The sequence below is a fragment of the Neofelis nebulosa genome, chromosome 7 (assembly GCF_028018385.1).
Source record: "Neofelis nebulosa isolate mNeoNeb1 chromosome 7, mNeoNeb1.pri, whole genome shotgun sequence".
In the NCBI taxonomy this organism is placed as follows: Eukaryota; Metazoa; Chordata; class Mammalia; order Carnivora; family Felidae; genus Neofelis; species Neofelis nebulosa.
The window spans coordinates 120,607,759-120,623,826 of NC_080788.1; the positions used below are offsets into that span (position 1 = coordinate 120,607,759).

The 16,068-nt window shown below is 54.8% G+C and overlaps 1 protein-coding gene across 3 annotated transcripts in view; it reads right to left on the reverse strand.

Moving 5' to 3' along the window:
* The window catches only part of LTBP2 (latent transforming growth factor beta binding protein 2), a 106,308-nt gene that overhangs the window by 15,839 nt on the left and 74,401 nt on the right, over positions 1-16,068 (reverse strand). For all 3 annotated transcript variants that reach the window (XM_058739665.1, XM_058739664.1, XM_058739666.1), the window contains exons 11-18: positions 14,684-14,848; positions 14,208-14,423; positions 13,093-13,112; positions 11,932-11,971; positions 11,109-11,222; positions 8,846-8,974; positions 8,061-8,189; positions 3,111-3,230 (exon numbers count right to left, since the gene is read on the reverse strand). In XM_058739665.1, the coding sequence (XP_058595648.1) occupies positions 3,111-3,230; positions 8,061-8,189; positions 8,846-8,974; positions 11,109-11,222; positions 11,932-11,971; positions 13,093-13,112; positions 14,208-14,423; positions 14,684-14,848 (933 nt within the window). The remainder of the gene's footprint in view (positions 1-3,110; positions 3,231-8,060; positions 8,190-8,845; positions 8,975-11,108; positions 11,223-11,931; positions 11,972-13,092; positions 13,113-14,207; positions 14,424-14,683; positions 14,849-16,068) is intronic.

A 16,068-nucleotide genomic window follows, 5' to 3' on the forward strand; every position in this document is an offset into this window, starting at 1 on the left:
GCTGATGAGCTATGACGCATATAATTTATGGACCAAGGCATAACTGTGAGCAACTCTTCCTTTCTCCCATGGAGACTGGCCACATTCAAGATGCTGGCTATCCCTTTAGGCTAGTTCTAGAGTGCAGAAACATGAGGCAGGATCCCCAGCTGACCCACGAGGGGCATGTAGCACTGATCAGATGTAAACTTTGCTGTGTTCTAAGTCATGAGGGCTGGGGTCGCTTGTTAACGTAGCATAACATACTCTAGCCCGGCACACCACTGCTGGCTTCTTTCCTCAGATCAGAGCCCCAGCCACGATTATTGTATGTGGGAGGTCTGTCAGCAAGTGGGAGAGGGAAGGCAGAAGATCAAAGCAGCCCTTAGTCACCCCATGAGCCAAGGAAAGGCTCTCCCAAATGGGAGTGCATGTAACAGAGCCATCTGCCAAGCCCATCAAAAGGAGCCAGAGAAAGATTCCGGATGAAGTAGATTCCACTTCTGACCAGTCCATGTTAAGGGCAAAGGCTCTAATGTCACCAGATATCTTGAAGCTGTTCCATCGATCCCTTGGTATGTGGACTAGAGCTGGATTTTTCTCCCTAGTCTAGGGTTTGAATTTAAATCTAAAATTATCGTATATTTTGCTGGGTTCTAATACCTTGGTAGTTGGGGGCAAGAATGAGACCACGTGACTAAAATGTCACACCTTATTGGTATGAGGTTCTGAAGAGACCCCAGAGGACCCAGGGACACAGGCACCCCAGGGACCAGCTTGCCAACTTGTCTGTACAAGTTGGGATCCTGGGTCTTCCCTAACCAGGGCTTTATTCTTTGCATGAGGAAATGTGAGGTTGCCCATCTCCGCTCCTTGTGAGAGCACAGAGTGGGAGGGGGAGCGTGCTCAGTCAGGGGCCAGAAGCGCAGGAGACCTGGGATGTGGTTGGGGCACAGCAAAGCCCAGGCAGTCTGCAAGGGGATCCAACCCCTTTCTGTGGGAACCCAGAGTTTCTGGTATGACGGAAATGCCATTGAGACTTTGGATGGGCCGCTGTCCAGAGCACTCAGGCCTTCCACCAGAGACTTTGAGTTTAAGTGGAGAGAGTGGTTTCTCAGTTGGAGTGAGAAGAAAGAGGGGGAGGAAATTGACTGGGCTCCCAGGGTGATGGCTGGGTCTGTGGTTACTGATGGAAACCTGGAGAAGTGTGCAGGCTACATCAGCCTTTCTTTCAGCAGACTGAATGTCTGGCCTGGGCCAGGAACTCAGCCTGACCTCCCAGTTGAGGTGTGCGTCTGGAACTTTTCCTCCGGAAAAAGTTCCCTCCGGAACTTTTCCGGAAGGGAAGGGGACAATCTGGAGGCGTGGACTGCAGCGTGAGGGGTGTCTAGAGGTGAAAAAAGAATGGGGCTTTCAGATGGAAACACTCCCCCGTATTCACTGAGAGTCTTGTTGTATGTGTTAGCTTATTTGGTCCTCGTAAGAACCTCCGAGATGGGCATTATGGTTTCCATTTTCAGATGTCAAGACAAGGGTCAAACCCAGGCCTGTCTCTACAGAGCCTATGCCCTTAACATGGACTGGTTTGTATAAATCTGATGTTTTTAATGTCCTGGTATTTTCTTGGTTCACCTCCTTTGGGTTTGCTTTTCTTTTTAATAAAGTCTAACGTCACATCTGTAATGTTGTCTGGGGAGCCTGGGTGGCTCAGTCGGTTAAATGTCTGACTTCAGCTCAGGTCATGATCTCATGGTTCATGGGTTCGAGCCCTGTGTTGGGCTCTGTGCTGACAGCTTGGAGCCTGGAGCCTTCTTCAGATTCTGTGTCTCCCTCTCACTCTGCTCCTCCCCTACTTGTACTCTGTCCTTCTCTCTTTCTCTCAAAAAAAAAAAAAACAACAAAACATTAAAAAAAAATTGAAATGTATTGTTGTGATGCTTGAATGAGGTAATCTGTCAAGTACTAGGACACCTCCTGGCACATAGTAGGCCCTCATCAACTCTCCATTCTCCTGGAAAATGCCAGGCTGTGTGCCTCCATCATGCTTATGAGGACAAAGAGAGGCCATTCTGGCTTTGATCATGTGTAGTCCAGAGTATGAAAGGGAAATCACCAAGAGGGAGGCATTGAAAGGAGAAGGTGACACCCTGGGGGTGCAGACAGTTGTCTTCCCTACACCCCCAGCCATGTCTCCCCTTTGCTAAGACCTTCTAGGACCCCGGACCTAGCTTCCCTGCTAATGGCACTGGGAAGGCACACCCTCCCATCATAAGGTATAAAAGCCCATCCCTCACCTCCAGGACCCTGTGCAATCAGGCAAGTCCTGGCCAGGAAGAACCTGGAGGCTGAGAGGTGTCTGGTCCTAACCTCAGATCCAGGACAGGATTTCTTTCCAGAAAGAGCCTTGATTTACCCTCATTCATTCCTGTCTCCACCACTCTTCGCACACAACCCAGGCCTCTTTCGAGCATTTGCCACCCCAGCCTGGCCAGGAGGCAGTAGTGGGAGAGTTGCCAGGAACTGGTGTGATAGTGGCAGCTCCAAGCCAGTCTGTGGGGAGACTGATTGTCAATGTCACAGCCACCTCTTGGCAGGGCCTGGGAAAGGGAGCAAGGATTGGGGCTCCATCAATCATTCTTCATTCATTTACTCATTCAGCTAGCATTTGCTAACGTTTGTCCAATGCAGGACATTTATCAGGTGTGTGCACAGGGGTCATCTAAAGATATGGTCCAGCCCTGAGGAGCCCATGGACTAACAAGCTTTAGCAAGTCGGTCATGGCTGAGGCCGCAAGCACCTCCCAGAGAGACCGGCTTCTCCTCCGTCATATAGGAGAGCAGTATGACTCAAGGCCAGGGGAAGAGGTGTACGGAGGGATGTTCCCGGGGTCTCGTGTGTATAAAGTTGCTGTGCTCCCCTGCTTTGGGGGGCAGACAGGATGCCAAAATATCATTGAAGGGGATGGAAGGCCTCAAGAATTCCCAGACAGATCTCTGTCCATTAGAGTGGGCTCAGCATCAAGGGGCCCAGTCGGAGAGAAGCTGGAAGGGGAGGTGGGGGTAGCCAGCGCCTGGGGCGGGGCCAAGAGATGGTAGGGCGGCCGGCTGCCCTCCCTCATCCCATTTCTTACCTTGACAGTGTCCCTTCCTGACCATGATGTAGCCCTGGTCACACTGGCAGTCATACGAACCCTCTGTATTGGTGCATTGTCCCCCGCTGCACACCCCTGGCTGCTCACACTCATCTATGTCTGTGAACACACGAAACAAGTCCTGGGTTGGCGTCAGCCCTGCAGGGGTCCCGGGGCATCCCTTCAGAGGCCCAGGACAAGGATGCCCGTGCTGAGGCCCAGGCAGGAAAAGGCATCCTTGCTGTAGCCGTGATTGGTGGGGGGGCTCCTATGCCAGCTCTGAGACTGATCTAGCTCAGGCCCCTGCAAATTCCTGAGTTCCTTTCTCCCAAGGCCCTTGGGAACCCTCAAAGCTGTCTTCCCACCCTGAGGCAAAGGCTGGTCTTGAGGTCACGTGGCCGTCCATATGGCGTGATCCGAGGAGGCCAATAAAGCCCCCCCATGAACCCCAGTGCATCCTCCAGAGGTCTGATCCTAAAGTTCTTAAGGGCCTTCTCAAAGGTTAGGGATTAAACAGCCAGAAAGATAGCATCTTAGGCAGCCGTGAATCTACTGAAGTGGTTTATTCCACTGTCCCAAAGCATACTGGTGCCCCACAGTGGCTCAAAAGTCTGACCCTCGTCACGCGACTCCCCTGCTTAAATCCCTACTGGGGTACCCTGATGCTTCGGTATGGCTCACAAGGCCTCTGCCGCTCGGCCCCAGCCTTGCTGTGTTTGCTGGTCCCCACTGGTCAGCCACCAAACCTTTGTTCATACAAATGTCTCCACTTGGAGCATCTTTCTTTGCCTCAACGGTCAGCAGTGTCCTACCTCCATTTCAAGGACTGGTTCAATTGACCCACTCAAAGGTTGCTCTGGCCCCTCCCCATTCCTTGTCCCCACAGTCAAATCAATGGAGAATTTACCTTTGCCCCCCGGCCCCCAGCACTGGTTCAAACATTTCATGGGGTCCCTACGCAGATCAAAAGAGATAATCCAAGCGAAGGGCCTAGCACAGGGTAAGCACCGAAGAAATGTTAACTATTATTATTCTAGCATTAAACCTACCCTATAACATCTGATCTCCTAGGCCTGGCATGTGAGATCTTTCACGATCTGGCCCCGTCTGCTTCTCCCACCTTGGTTCCTGCCTCCTAGCCTCAGCCACACAGGACCTGCTCCTGAACTTGGGCATGTCCTGCTTGCTTGTCCGGAGTGGCTTCCTGCCCACTAGCTTGGCTGCCTCCTACTCATCTCTCAGGTGAGGCTGACCTCTCCCCTCCACCCCATATGTCCCTCCCCAGGGTTCCCCTAGGACTCAGCCACTATAGTGACTGTTCATTTACTTGCTTTTTTCTCTCCGACTGCTGAGAATGGCTCTTATTATCCGAATGTCCCTAATGTCCAGCACAGAACCCCAAATAGTGCTCGTTGCACGAATGGAATACTAATCATTTGTTTATGGACAGTGTTTTCATCCGAGTGGTACTTTGTACCACTGTAGTGCCCAGCGGAGTCATTGGCAGAAGGCGTAAAAGTCACACCCCCCGGTGGGGCGCCTGGGTGGCGCAGTCGGTTAAGCGTCCGACTTCAGCCAGGTCACGATCTCGCGGTCCGTGAGTTCGAGCCCCGCGTCAGGCTCTGGGCTGATGGCTCGGAGCCTGGAGCCTGTTTCCGATTCTGTGTCTCCCTCTCTCTCTGCCCCTCCCCCGTTCATGCTCTGTCTCTCTCTGTCCCAAAAAAAAAATAAAAATAATAAAAAAAAAATAAAATAAAATAAAAAAAAAAAAAAAAAAAAAAGTCACACCCCCCGGGGCCAAATCCAGGGATTCTGCCCTCACAGTACTGGAGCCTGCATTGCAATACCTCTCCGGGCATTTCTGAAATAACTCATCTTCACTTCGAGAAGCTGGGATCCCAGGGGAAGAGGAGAGAGAACTCAGAGGCAGAACCACACATGCCTCTTGAGGAAGAGCTCACAGACCGGCAGGGCCAGGGTGACTGATGGACGAGGCTGAGAAAGCGAACTTGCTCTGTGCAGAGCAACAGGCACAGAAACGAAAAAAAAAAAAAAAAAAAAATAGAAAACCAAAACAAAACCAGATCATAACGTCTGTACAGACAGACTCCAGATGGATTAAAACATGCTGTAAAAGGTGAACTAACTTTTATGAAAGAAAGTGTGGAAGGATATCTTTGTGGCCTTGGGATGGGGAAGGGTTTTTTAAATAAAGCCCTAAAAGCATAAAAAATAAGGCAAAAAAGGTGAATTTCAATATGTTAGAATTAAGGATTTCTGTTAAAAAGAAGGACATGTGGATAAGGTTAACGGCAAAGGATGAAATGAGAGAGTTACAATATCTAAACCCAGGCAAGTATCTGGAATATACAAGAAACTCCCAAAGAGCCACAGGGAAAACCAGCAGCCACTGGAAAACTGAGCAAAAAACTAGGAACAAGCAATTTTCAGATAAGGAAACCCCAAGGCTAATGTATGAAGAGATGCTCATATTTATTAGTAAATGTGGTTGTTTTTTTTTTTAAGTCTATTTATTTATTGTGTGAGAGAGAGAGAACCAGCAGGGGAGCCGCAGAGAGAGAGAGAGAGAGGAGACAGAGTATCTGAAGCAGGCTCTGTTCTGACAGCAGAGAGTCTGATGTGGGGCTCCAGTTCATGAACCATGAAATCATGATCTGAGCTGAATTTGGACGCTTAACTGAAATGAGCCACCCAGGCACCCTGAGAAGTAAATGTTTTAAAAAAAAATATTTAGGAGCACCTGGGTATCTCAGTTGGTTGAGGGTCTGACTCTTGATCCGAGCCCACGTCATGATCTCACGGTTCGTGAGTTCGAGCCCTGCATCAGGCTCTATGCTGGCAGTGCGGAGCCTGCTTGGGACCCTCTCTCTCTCTTCTCTCTGCACTTCCCCCGCTCTCTCCCGCTCTCAAAATAAATAAGTAAACTTAAAAATATTAAAAATATTGGGGCGCCTGGGTGGCGCAGTCGGTTAAGCGTCCGACTTCAGCCAGGTCACGATCTCGCGGTCCGTGAGTTCGAGCCCCGCGTCGGGCTCCGGGCTGATGGCTCGGAGCCTGGAGCCTGTTTCCGATTCTGTGTCTCCCTCTCTCTCTGCCCCTCCCCCGTTCATGCTCTGTCTCTCTCTGTCCCAAAAATAAATAAAAAACGTTGAAAAAAAAATATTAAAAATATTTAACATGCAAACAATTTATAATAATTAATTGCATTAATTTTACTCCTAGAAACTGTTATAATTTATATTAATTCGTTATATAAATTAATGAAATAATTCACACATAATTAAATAATGAGATGCTGCTTCAGAAGACTGGCAGACTTTAGAAAGGGGATGTTATCCTGAATAAGGTCCCATCATGGGGCAGCCAGGTCCCACTGGGGGAAGCACTGAAGCTGACCTTGACCTCCCTCCCCAGCTGCCGGGGCTGGCGGAGACATCCGGGACCGGTGACGCCATTCCCTGCAGCAGCCACTGCCTGTCCCCGGGGCTGGTGCCCTGGGCTGGGCCCACAGAGAGCAGCGCCTCTGACCTACAGCACCTGCCAGTGCTGCTGAGTCACCTCCCTGAGGACCAGCTGAGTGCGTCACCACCTTCTGCTTATAAACCTCTACTGGCTGCCCACTGCCTGCGGGATGGTGTCCAAACCCTTCAGCCTGGCACTCAAGACTTCACACACTGGCCTCAGCTCCTGCCACTTCCTCCACATACCGCATGCTCCAGTCACACTGGATTTATCATTATTCCCAGAGCCTGCCAGGCTTGGTCACTACTCTGCCCTCTGTAGCAATGGTTCATTCCCTTTCTCTGGAACACTCTCTGCTTTCTCCATTCCTTCGCTGTGCATGTTTTTGGAAGCAAACCATGCTTTGACACCAGAATGACTTTGATTCTGTTTCTGGCTCTGCCACAACTAGGTACGAGGTCCCTGGGCATTTCAATTCACTTCCCTGAGCCTCAGTTTGCTTGACTATAAAATGGGTAAGGATTTCTACCGACTGGGGCTGGGAAGATGAGCTTCATATGATCAAGTGCAATCCCCCACCCTGATTAAGCTAGCTGGTTCTTAAGACTCCCCTACTCCCTCTCCCCCATAGCAGGTGAGGAGACCCGGACGGGCTTGGTCTCTGCAGACGAGATCTCTGGGGGATTAGAACCTGGGGTCCCTGGTAATGTCAGGATACACAGCCTCCTGGCCTCCAGGGCGGGACTGTGGGTGACTGCTGGGCTGCCCCAGCCAGAACCAGCAATGCGAGCCTCAGGAAGAGTTCTCCCGTGAAGTGTTCCAGCTGGGTTATGCATCTTAAGGCCCTGCTTGGAAAGTGCCTCATCATATTCTCTGTGAGCTCATTCATAAAAATGTATGCAGAGGGTTTTTGCATTGCAGTACAAATGCTGGATAGTCAAGGGTTTGTGTTGGAAGCTTCTCTGCCCGGGGGCCTCGTGCGGGGGGCCAGGCCTTCCCAGGGAAGCGCAAAGACTTGCCAGGTCTCTGAGCTGCTGAGGACCCACGCTCCTCTTGCAAAGTCTGCTCCCCCGTCTGCCAGGAGTCCCAGTCTGTGTCCTCACGCGTCTCCTTCCTTACCCAAAATGAAAGCGGCTCCTAGTCACTCAGAATTTGGGGACCAGGCTTTTAGTCCTCATCTCCAGCCATGTCCCCAGACCTCTCACACTCTCAGCTCCAGCCACACCTCTTCGGAGCCTTTGTGAATGTTGCGGTCTTACAGGTCTGAAACTCTCCTTCTGGTCTCAGCGTAGGGGTCGGCTTCCTCCCAGGGCCAGGTCACTGCCCTGAGTCTCTGTTCTCACAGCTCGCGTGCTCCACACACTGCAGAGCAGTGGCTGGGTGCTGTGAATGCTTGGATCCTCTTCCACCTCAGTACTCTCTAGGGGGTCCTGTGCCTATCCCGGGGATGAGGCAAACTTGGCTTACCTTGACATTCCTGCGTCGTCCCCGAGGTGGCCAGCGTGTAGCCAGGGTAGCAGAAGCAGGAATAGGAACCCACTCGGTTGACACATCGCCCTCTTCCAGCGCAGGGGTCCCTCAGACACTCGTTGTCATCTGAGCAGAGGAAGGTGGGGAGGGAGGTCAGGGAGACCTTTCTTTGGGCACCTGCCAGCAATCTGCCCATGCTAGGAGCTGTACAGGGGATGCTGCTATGGGTCAAGGAGGGGATGAGGGAAGAGAGGAGGCCAGGGAGATGAAAAATCTCTAAGGCTGGGGTCACGAGGTCTGCCCCTAGGGCCCACTCAGGAACCAAGGGCCTGGGCCAGTGGCCCAGCACTTCTTCCCTGCCCATGTCCCCCTCCCCCAGTGGCCTCCTAATCACTTCCTTTCCTTCAAGGGACAGTGGACGTTTCTCTCTTGAATAAAAATATGGAGGGAGTGGTCAGTGGAGACATTTCCAACTAGGGTAGGCCTTGGTCTGCCCTGTAGGCTGCAAGATGGCTAGTTGGAGGCGTGGGCTGATCTCAGAGCTGAGGGCTCCAGGAATGGGTTGAAGCCCTGAGGGGCTTTGCACTCTTCCGGAGTCCTGGAGACTCATTGGATGGTGCTCTCGGAGACTGGTCTCCCCAAGGTTAAGGTGAGCTTTGTCTACAGCCACAGCATTCTTTTTCAACTCCTCGGAGCACACGGCACTGCTCGGGCCTTCCGTTGCCTGGACTCTTGGCTCTGTCCCCAGTCACCGAGCGAGCCCAGGATGCCCTAGTGCATACCCGTGCAGTAGGCCTGGCTGGGGTGCAGCTGGTAGCCGGGGCTGCAGATGCATTTGTACCCGTCCGGGAGGGTCACGCAGGTTCCAGGGCCGCAGATGTTGGTGGCTCCAGCGGCGCACCGGTCAACGCCTGCGACAGAGCGAGGCAGAGGTCATAATGGAGCGAGGACAGGCAAAGGCAGGGGAGCGGGGCAGTGGGGTGGGGGCGGAGAGGGTGGGACGCAGGGCACAGGGGCCTCAGAGGACCCACAGAAGCCTCACTCCTCTCTTGGCTGGGCCTGCCCATATCCACATGTAGCATGGCCTTGTATAACACCCCACGGCACTCCTCCCAGGACCCTGAGTCCCAGGGGGGAGCTCCCAGTAGTACATCCCCCTGGCCACAACCCAGTGGGTTCCACTAGCCCATGTCCCAGCAGGGGGACTCTCGGACGCCTGAAGTCCTCTCTGAATAAGGGCATGGCTCTCACCCACAGTCCCAGAGACAGACAGACAGCGCTGGTAAGCAGGGTGTTGAGGGAGAACTGCCAGAGGAAGAAAGGAGAAGTGGGCTGGGGCCAACTGAACAAGGCCTTGAATGCCATGTTCAGAGAGGCCTATGAGAAAGGGGGTCATGCAAGGTGGGGTATGATCAGAGCTGTCTCCGAAAGACCACTCATCTGGCTATGCCGTCTTGCTCAGAAAGGTAGCAAATGGCTGATGGACAGGGCGGGAGGCACGGGGCGGGGGCTCTTAGAAACCTGTTGAAGTAATTTAAATGAGGACTCCCTGGGTGGTGGGGTAAAAAGTGGGGAGGCGGATGCTGAATTCAGAAACAGTTTGTTGACCCACCCGGACTCAGCGCTGAGGCCGTATAGAGGGCAGAGACTCTAGCTTTTTTGAACTGTGTCCTTAATATTAGCAGTGTACCTGGCATGTGCTGAATGAACCACCGATTGGATGAATGGGTGAGGGACACGTCCAGCCTCTGTGTCTGTCCTGAGGTCATGGCCAGAAGCCCACATACCCAGGGCTCCCCTGCCCTGCCCCACAGTACTGAGGTCACCCTGGAGGCCCAGGGGAATGGGTTGGGGCGATGCCTGTGTTGGTGCACAGGAAGGCTTCACGGCGTTTGCTAAGCAGGACAGAACCGAATGTGCATACCAGCCTGTTGGCAAGGCTAGCCTGTCCCTGGCCTGGCTCCAAGTCTGGGTCAGCTGGGGGGGGTGCTTATGGGGACCCCCTGCCAGGTTCTACGTATGCTCCCAGCAGGGTGAGGTTGGGGGAAGGCAGGGGAGAAGGGGGATTAAGCTGTGGGTGGTAAGAGGGGGGGATTCTGTCCCCCCACAGAGCTGAGAGCCACTGCTGAGCCTCACCAGGGCTCTTCCTCCTGCCCCCCCCCCCCCCACCTCTGTCCCTGCCTCCAGGCCCATTTTTCTGGTCAGAGAATTCCCAACGGATCCCTTTAACCCAGTTCATCTTGCCTGCCCAGCAGAGGGGGATAAGGATGCTCCCTGATGCAGTGCAGTGAGCGCAGAGGAAAGGGTGGCAGGACACCCCCGGTTCGGGCCTGGGAAGGCCAGCCCCTCCTCCACCCCACACTCTCTGGGCTGTTCCTTCCACCCGGCAGCCTGGTCTCTCTCTCTCTGGTGGAAGAACTCCGGAAATACCCGCTCCCCTGACGTGAGCTCAGTCTGTGAATTTAAGAGATCAGCCAGCCCCTGACGAGGCACACGTGAGGGCACACGTGAGGGCACGCGCGTGTGAGCACACCTGTGCACAGGAGCAGCAGTTCTGCAGACAATGAGCCTTTGAGGAGGGCGCATTGGCGAGCAAGGTGGATTTGCCAGGGATCTCCCCCACCCCGCACCCCTCGCCATTGTAGCCGACCGGAGAGGGGGAGCTCAGGCTCCCCGACAGTTAAACAACCTTGAGAACAGAACCACTTTCCTTCCCGAAAGTTGACCGGCCCCGTGGGCAGGAGGCTGCTCGCTGCCGGGGCACTCAGCCGACTCAGGGTCAACAGCCGGGAGGAGCCGGGCTCCCGGAGGCTCCTTGCGAGGGCCCCTGGGTTCTCCTAGAAGGTCTCTGAGTAAGAGGAGCCTCCGAGGCCTCCCTTCCCTTTCTCCTTCCCCACTTGACTTGTGCTCCTGACAGGACTGCTGTGTTCATTAGGGGCCCCCTGGGATGAGATGAGCAGGAATTCACTAGAGACTGTTCATCTGGTGGGCGAGGAGGCCCGGAGTTGGCTCTGACCAGCCACACTTCGCCAGGCTGCCAGGTACCTGAGGGGCCCGGGGCCTCCAGCCCGTCATGGGGGGTGGTCACTTGCTCTTCTTCTGGGTTGTCTGGAATCTCCTGTCCAGGCAGTGGTGGTGTTGGTCTTTCTGTGGCATCACCTGTAGTGGGGGAGAGGAGAGAGCGGATGAGCCATGGCCCCTTGGCCACCTGCCTTCCCATCCCCAGACAGTGTGCCCTCCAGAGGTGCTGGCAGTGGCTCTTCCCTCTTCCTGCCGTTCCAGCTGGAGAACCAGGGGTGGAGCCTAGGGTGGATTCTGTCCTGACTTCCCCATCTGTCTGTTCCAAATAGAGTCAGAGAATCTGAGAGCTCGAATGGGTCCGCCAGTACATCCAGTCTCAGCTTCCGTTTCACAGGTCAGGAGACGGGCTCGTGGAAACGACCACCTGGCCAAGGCCAGCTAGCTTGTTGGAGACAGAGCCCCTGAACAGTGCCCTGTCCCCAACCCCAGTGACCCTCTGCAAGCTGGCCTCTGCAGAGCTCCAACCTTTTCCCAAGGGGAGACAGGCCCCCAGGGAAGGGCTCCGGGGACCTGATGGGCCCCTGCTTCATCAGTGCTTCCTCTTTGGTCTCGTTTATATGCTGAGTGGCACTGTGAAATGCAGAAAGGTGTTTAGGGAAACAATCGCAAAACATCTCGGTGTCTTTCACCGACCTTGCAGCACCTTAGGTGTATAGAGCACCCAGAAAAAAAAGCCTTCACGTGTCACGCCACCCACGACGTCATCTGGTATGAGCCCCGTGCCTCAGCCCAGGGTACAAACTCTACGGTCTCTCTTTCCTGGGAGCTGCTAGGAGGAGGGACTCACCTGGGACCCAGGCAGGTACTTGGGTAACACTGGTTGTGACCTGCACAGAATAGAGGAGACAGTCACAGTTGGATCCTTTGTCACCTCTCTGATGTTCTTTCTTCCATCACACTCACCCCTGCCCCCGGGCTTCCTGTCCACTTTACTTATGCACTCTCTCATTCATTCCAGGCATTGAGGAGTTTTTCCTAGATGCTGGGCATTCTGCCAGCGCTTTATGTCCACTGTCTGAATTAATCTGCTCAACTATCCTATGATAGCAGGTTGTAACGATTAAGTGAACTGATGTATGTGGTGTGCCAGATCTGTGTTGCATCAGCAATGCTCAATGATCATCTCAATGCTAGGAGCCCAGAGAAAGTCACAGAAGCTCCAGGGGTCAACTAGCCTACCTAGGGTCACAGGACCAGTGCGGTGAATCCGAGTCCCCCAGGCCATCCCTGGCATCCCTCACCACAGCTCACAGACAGCAGTGGTGAACCAGGAGGAGAGAAGGGGCAGGGGACAACAGCGGGCCAGGAGCAAGGCTGGGGGCTGTGCGGACGCAGAAGTGGACTCTGGTCTGGGAGGACAATATGTGATTCTCTGGGGAGAGAAGCAGCTCACTGGAGGAATGGGGCTTGGGGACAGTCAGGTATGCAGGTTGGAGGGGCAGGGGACAGGGTAGGGACCGGCAGACTGGCGAGGGAAAAAGCAGGTTCACTCTTGTGGGATGTCTTTCCGGGAGGATTCGGTTCTTCCCGGGGGAATCCTGGGTGCAGGGAAGGGAGTGAAGGGGCGTGCTTCCACTTCCCCACAAGCCACCCACAGGGGAGATCCTGCGGTGTAAGCAAACCAGGCTCAGAAAGTGCTGCGTCCAGAATTCATCTGGAACCAGTTCTAGACCTTAGCTGCAGTACAGGACCTGTTCCTACTTCCTTTCTGAGGGGGGCCCCAGAGCACCCCAAATGAGAGACTGAGAGCTGTTGTTCTGACTTCCCTTGGGGTAAAACTAGGTCTTTGGGTGAGTCCCCCCACCCCAATGCCAGCATCTCTCCAGGTAACACGCCACACATAACCGCTCTGCCTCCCTTTCCTCCTTCAGGGGACACTGCCCTGCAGTCTCAGTGGCTACCCTGCCCCGCTCTCTGCCACGCTTGGCCGATCCCTGGATGCACTCACCTGGCCAGCCTGGGAGTCTCCTGGGAAGGAAAGGTGAGAGCATGAGCTCAGGGAGGAGAGCCGGGCCGCCTCCTTCCCTCCACCCACGGCCAGGCTCGTTCAGTCACTGACCTCCTGACCTGTCCCCAGAGGTCAGCAGTGGAGACAGTACAGCCTCTGCCCCTCCTGGCCTGCAGGGACTGGCCACCACAGACCCCAGAAGGCCAGGTCTGGAGGGCCTATGACGTGGCTCCCTGGGTGAGAAGGATCCTCCTGCCTTCCTCTAAGGCCCCTGTGATGGGAGTCCCGCCCCTTCCCGGGCCCATCCACCCATCTGTCCTGGATGTAACTCTCCTCTTTGTTCTGCCACATCCTCCCCCTCAAGCCTCCCAGCCACACCAGGTCACTCCACCCTCTGCCGTGGGCTACGGCCCAGGGCAACAGTCCTAGAAAGAGAAGAGCTGCTCCTGGCCTGGCCAGCGTCCAATTGCCATGACTGGGGCTCTGTCCGGACTTCCCTGTCTGTTCCAGATTCCTGGAGCAATTTTGGCCATCATGTAGCTGTCCTGTCCTAGTGTGTCCTTGGCCTCCTGCACTCAGGGCTACCAGTGACCCGGGTGTGCTTGCAGCCTGGCTTCCTGGGGCTCCTGCCAGGGGTGCCTCAGGCCATCTCTTTCCAGCCTGTGCCTCCCCGGCCCGAGGCGACTGAGCTGGAGTTGGCACTCTGATTCTAAGGCCAGGGGAGGGGATCGACAGGGCCCAGACTCCCCAGGGTCTCTCTACTAGCCCTTCAGGCCTTGAAGCAAGCACCAGCCCCAGAAGCTGTGTGGCCAGGGCCATGGGACCAGGGGCCATGGGCCAGGAAGGCCTGATGGGTTGGGGTGGGGCCTGCGGCTGACCTCGCCCGCTTCCACCAGCAACCCTTGGGATGTGGGCACCTTTGACCCCATATGGGTAGGGAAGGAGGTGAGACCTTCCCATCCTGCCAGGCCAGGAGAGCAGGGCTCCGGGAGCTGCTGCTCTAAACTCCCTCCCCTAATGCTCCAGAGTTGGGAAGCCATGAATCCAGGATAAACACCCAGTGGCTCTTTGAGGGAGAAGGGGAATCCCTCAGGCACCTCCCCCAGCTCAGATACCCTTGTCAGGGACGGTCTCGGCCTCCAGCCAGGTGTCAGTGACTGCCCGGAGTGGCTGCCTCTCCGCTGGCCCGAGCAGGGTCCCATAGCTCTTCTGTGCTTGCTCCCTGGAGGGCCTGGCCAGTTCCTCCTCCTCGGCTTTCCTCATGGCCAGGCGGATATGTGAGCTCGAGTAGGTGTAGCCGTGGCCAGCAGGGCAGATCTCCCTGAAGCCCTCTGCAAGGTCAGGGGTCAGAGGCCAAGCTGAGAGGTGCCGTTCCTGCAGGAGCCCAGGGCCCTCCCTTCCCTCCCTTTGGGGGACAAGCAATTGTGGCAACAGGGGAGGAGGGACCCAGGTTGGGGTAAGGAGTTGAGCAGGAAGGATGGAAGAGACTAAGGGTCTTCTGGCTGGAGGTGAGGCCCAGGTGGGAGAAAGTGGCCACTGGCTTGGAGGAAGCCCCTGGGTGGCCAGAGCTGAGACCAGGCAAGATGCTTACCTGTGCCAGGGAGGGGGCATCTCTCACACTTGCTGCCCCAAGCTTTGCCCACTCGGCTGCAGCAGCAGATCTGCTTGGTGATGCTCTGGGCCAAAGGCAGGGTGCAGGTGCCAGCCCCCAGCGACCGGTAGCACAGCCCCTGCTGCATGGAGACGGCCTTGTCGGCTGCAACAGACACCGCAGGTGGGGTGGGCAGGTGGCCAGCCACGGGGGAAGTGCAGGGTGGGGGTGGGTGAGGGGGGCAGTTGATGGGAGCGGCTGCTGGCAGTGAACACCCAGCTGGCCCAGCCGAGTCTCAGAGTCTCAGTCTGCAGGTTTGGGCACTGAAAGGGCTCAAAAGAACGTTGGGAGGAATAATCACAGTGGAAGCCTTTGGTGTCTCTCTCCTTGCGTTACCTGATTGAGGGGCCCCTTGATTCCCACTCTCACACGGAGGGCCTGAGGGCAGGATATGGGGATGTATGTGCTTGTCTCCAGATGCCAAGTTAACAAGTGTTTACCACAGGCCTGGGGTTGGGTGGGGAGCAGTGTGCTCTAGGGCCAGAGTCACCCTGGGGAGATGAGACAAGGTGAGAGCCAAAGGCTTGATGGGGAGCTTTGAGGACAGGGACCCTGTCTGGGCCATCTTTGTAGCCCAGGCACCCTGTGCAGGGTCCGGTGCATGCGGATGCTCAGTAAAAGCTCGCTGGACCAATGTAGGTGGACGGTTAGATCCACGAATCAAAATCCCGTGCACCACCGTGGGCGTGAGCTATGCTGGTGTTACACGACAATAATACCATCACCATTGTCTCCTTTCTCGTCTTTTGATAATGAGTATTAAAGATTATCCTCTTGTACGTTATCTCAGTGGAGGACAAAGAGGCCATGCCACACTGGAACGGACTGACTTCCTTGTAGGGCCAGACGAAGGGACGAGAAAAGGGCAGAGAAGACAACGCTCAAAACTAAGGAAAGAATGACCCTGGGGAAGTCCAGGTCAGGGCCCAGGACTCAGCTGGCCAAGTTCCAATCCCTGCTCCGCCAGGAGCTACATGGCTCCCTGGGCTTTACTGTCCTCATGTGTAAAATAAGGATGATGTTAACTCCATGGGGAGCAGACACCTGTGTTTTTGCCTGCTTGGCATCTATACCCCTATATTCTGGTAATAGCACCCTGGCTTCCTGTGGGATCTACCCTGCCTCTCACTCTGTCCATGTGGAGTAGAGGCTGACTCCACTTCCTAGCTGAAAGAGTCCATAGCCCTGGTCACAGCGAGTGGGTCAGGGACGGGCACTTGACCAAGTACGCCCAGTGATAATAATCAGCTTTGGGACTTTCCATGGATTATTAGAAAGGAGATTCTTTTTATTTCTCTATTTTTAATGTTGATTTATTTTTGAGA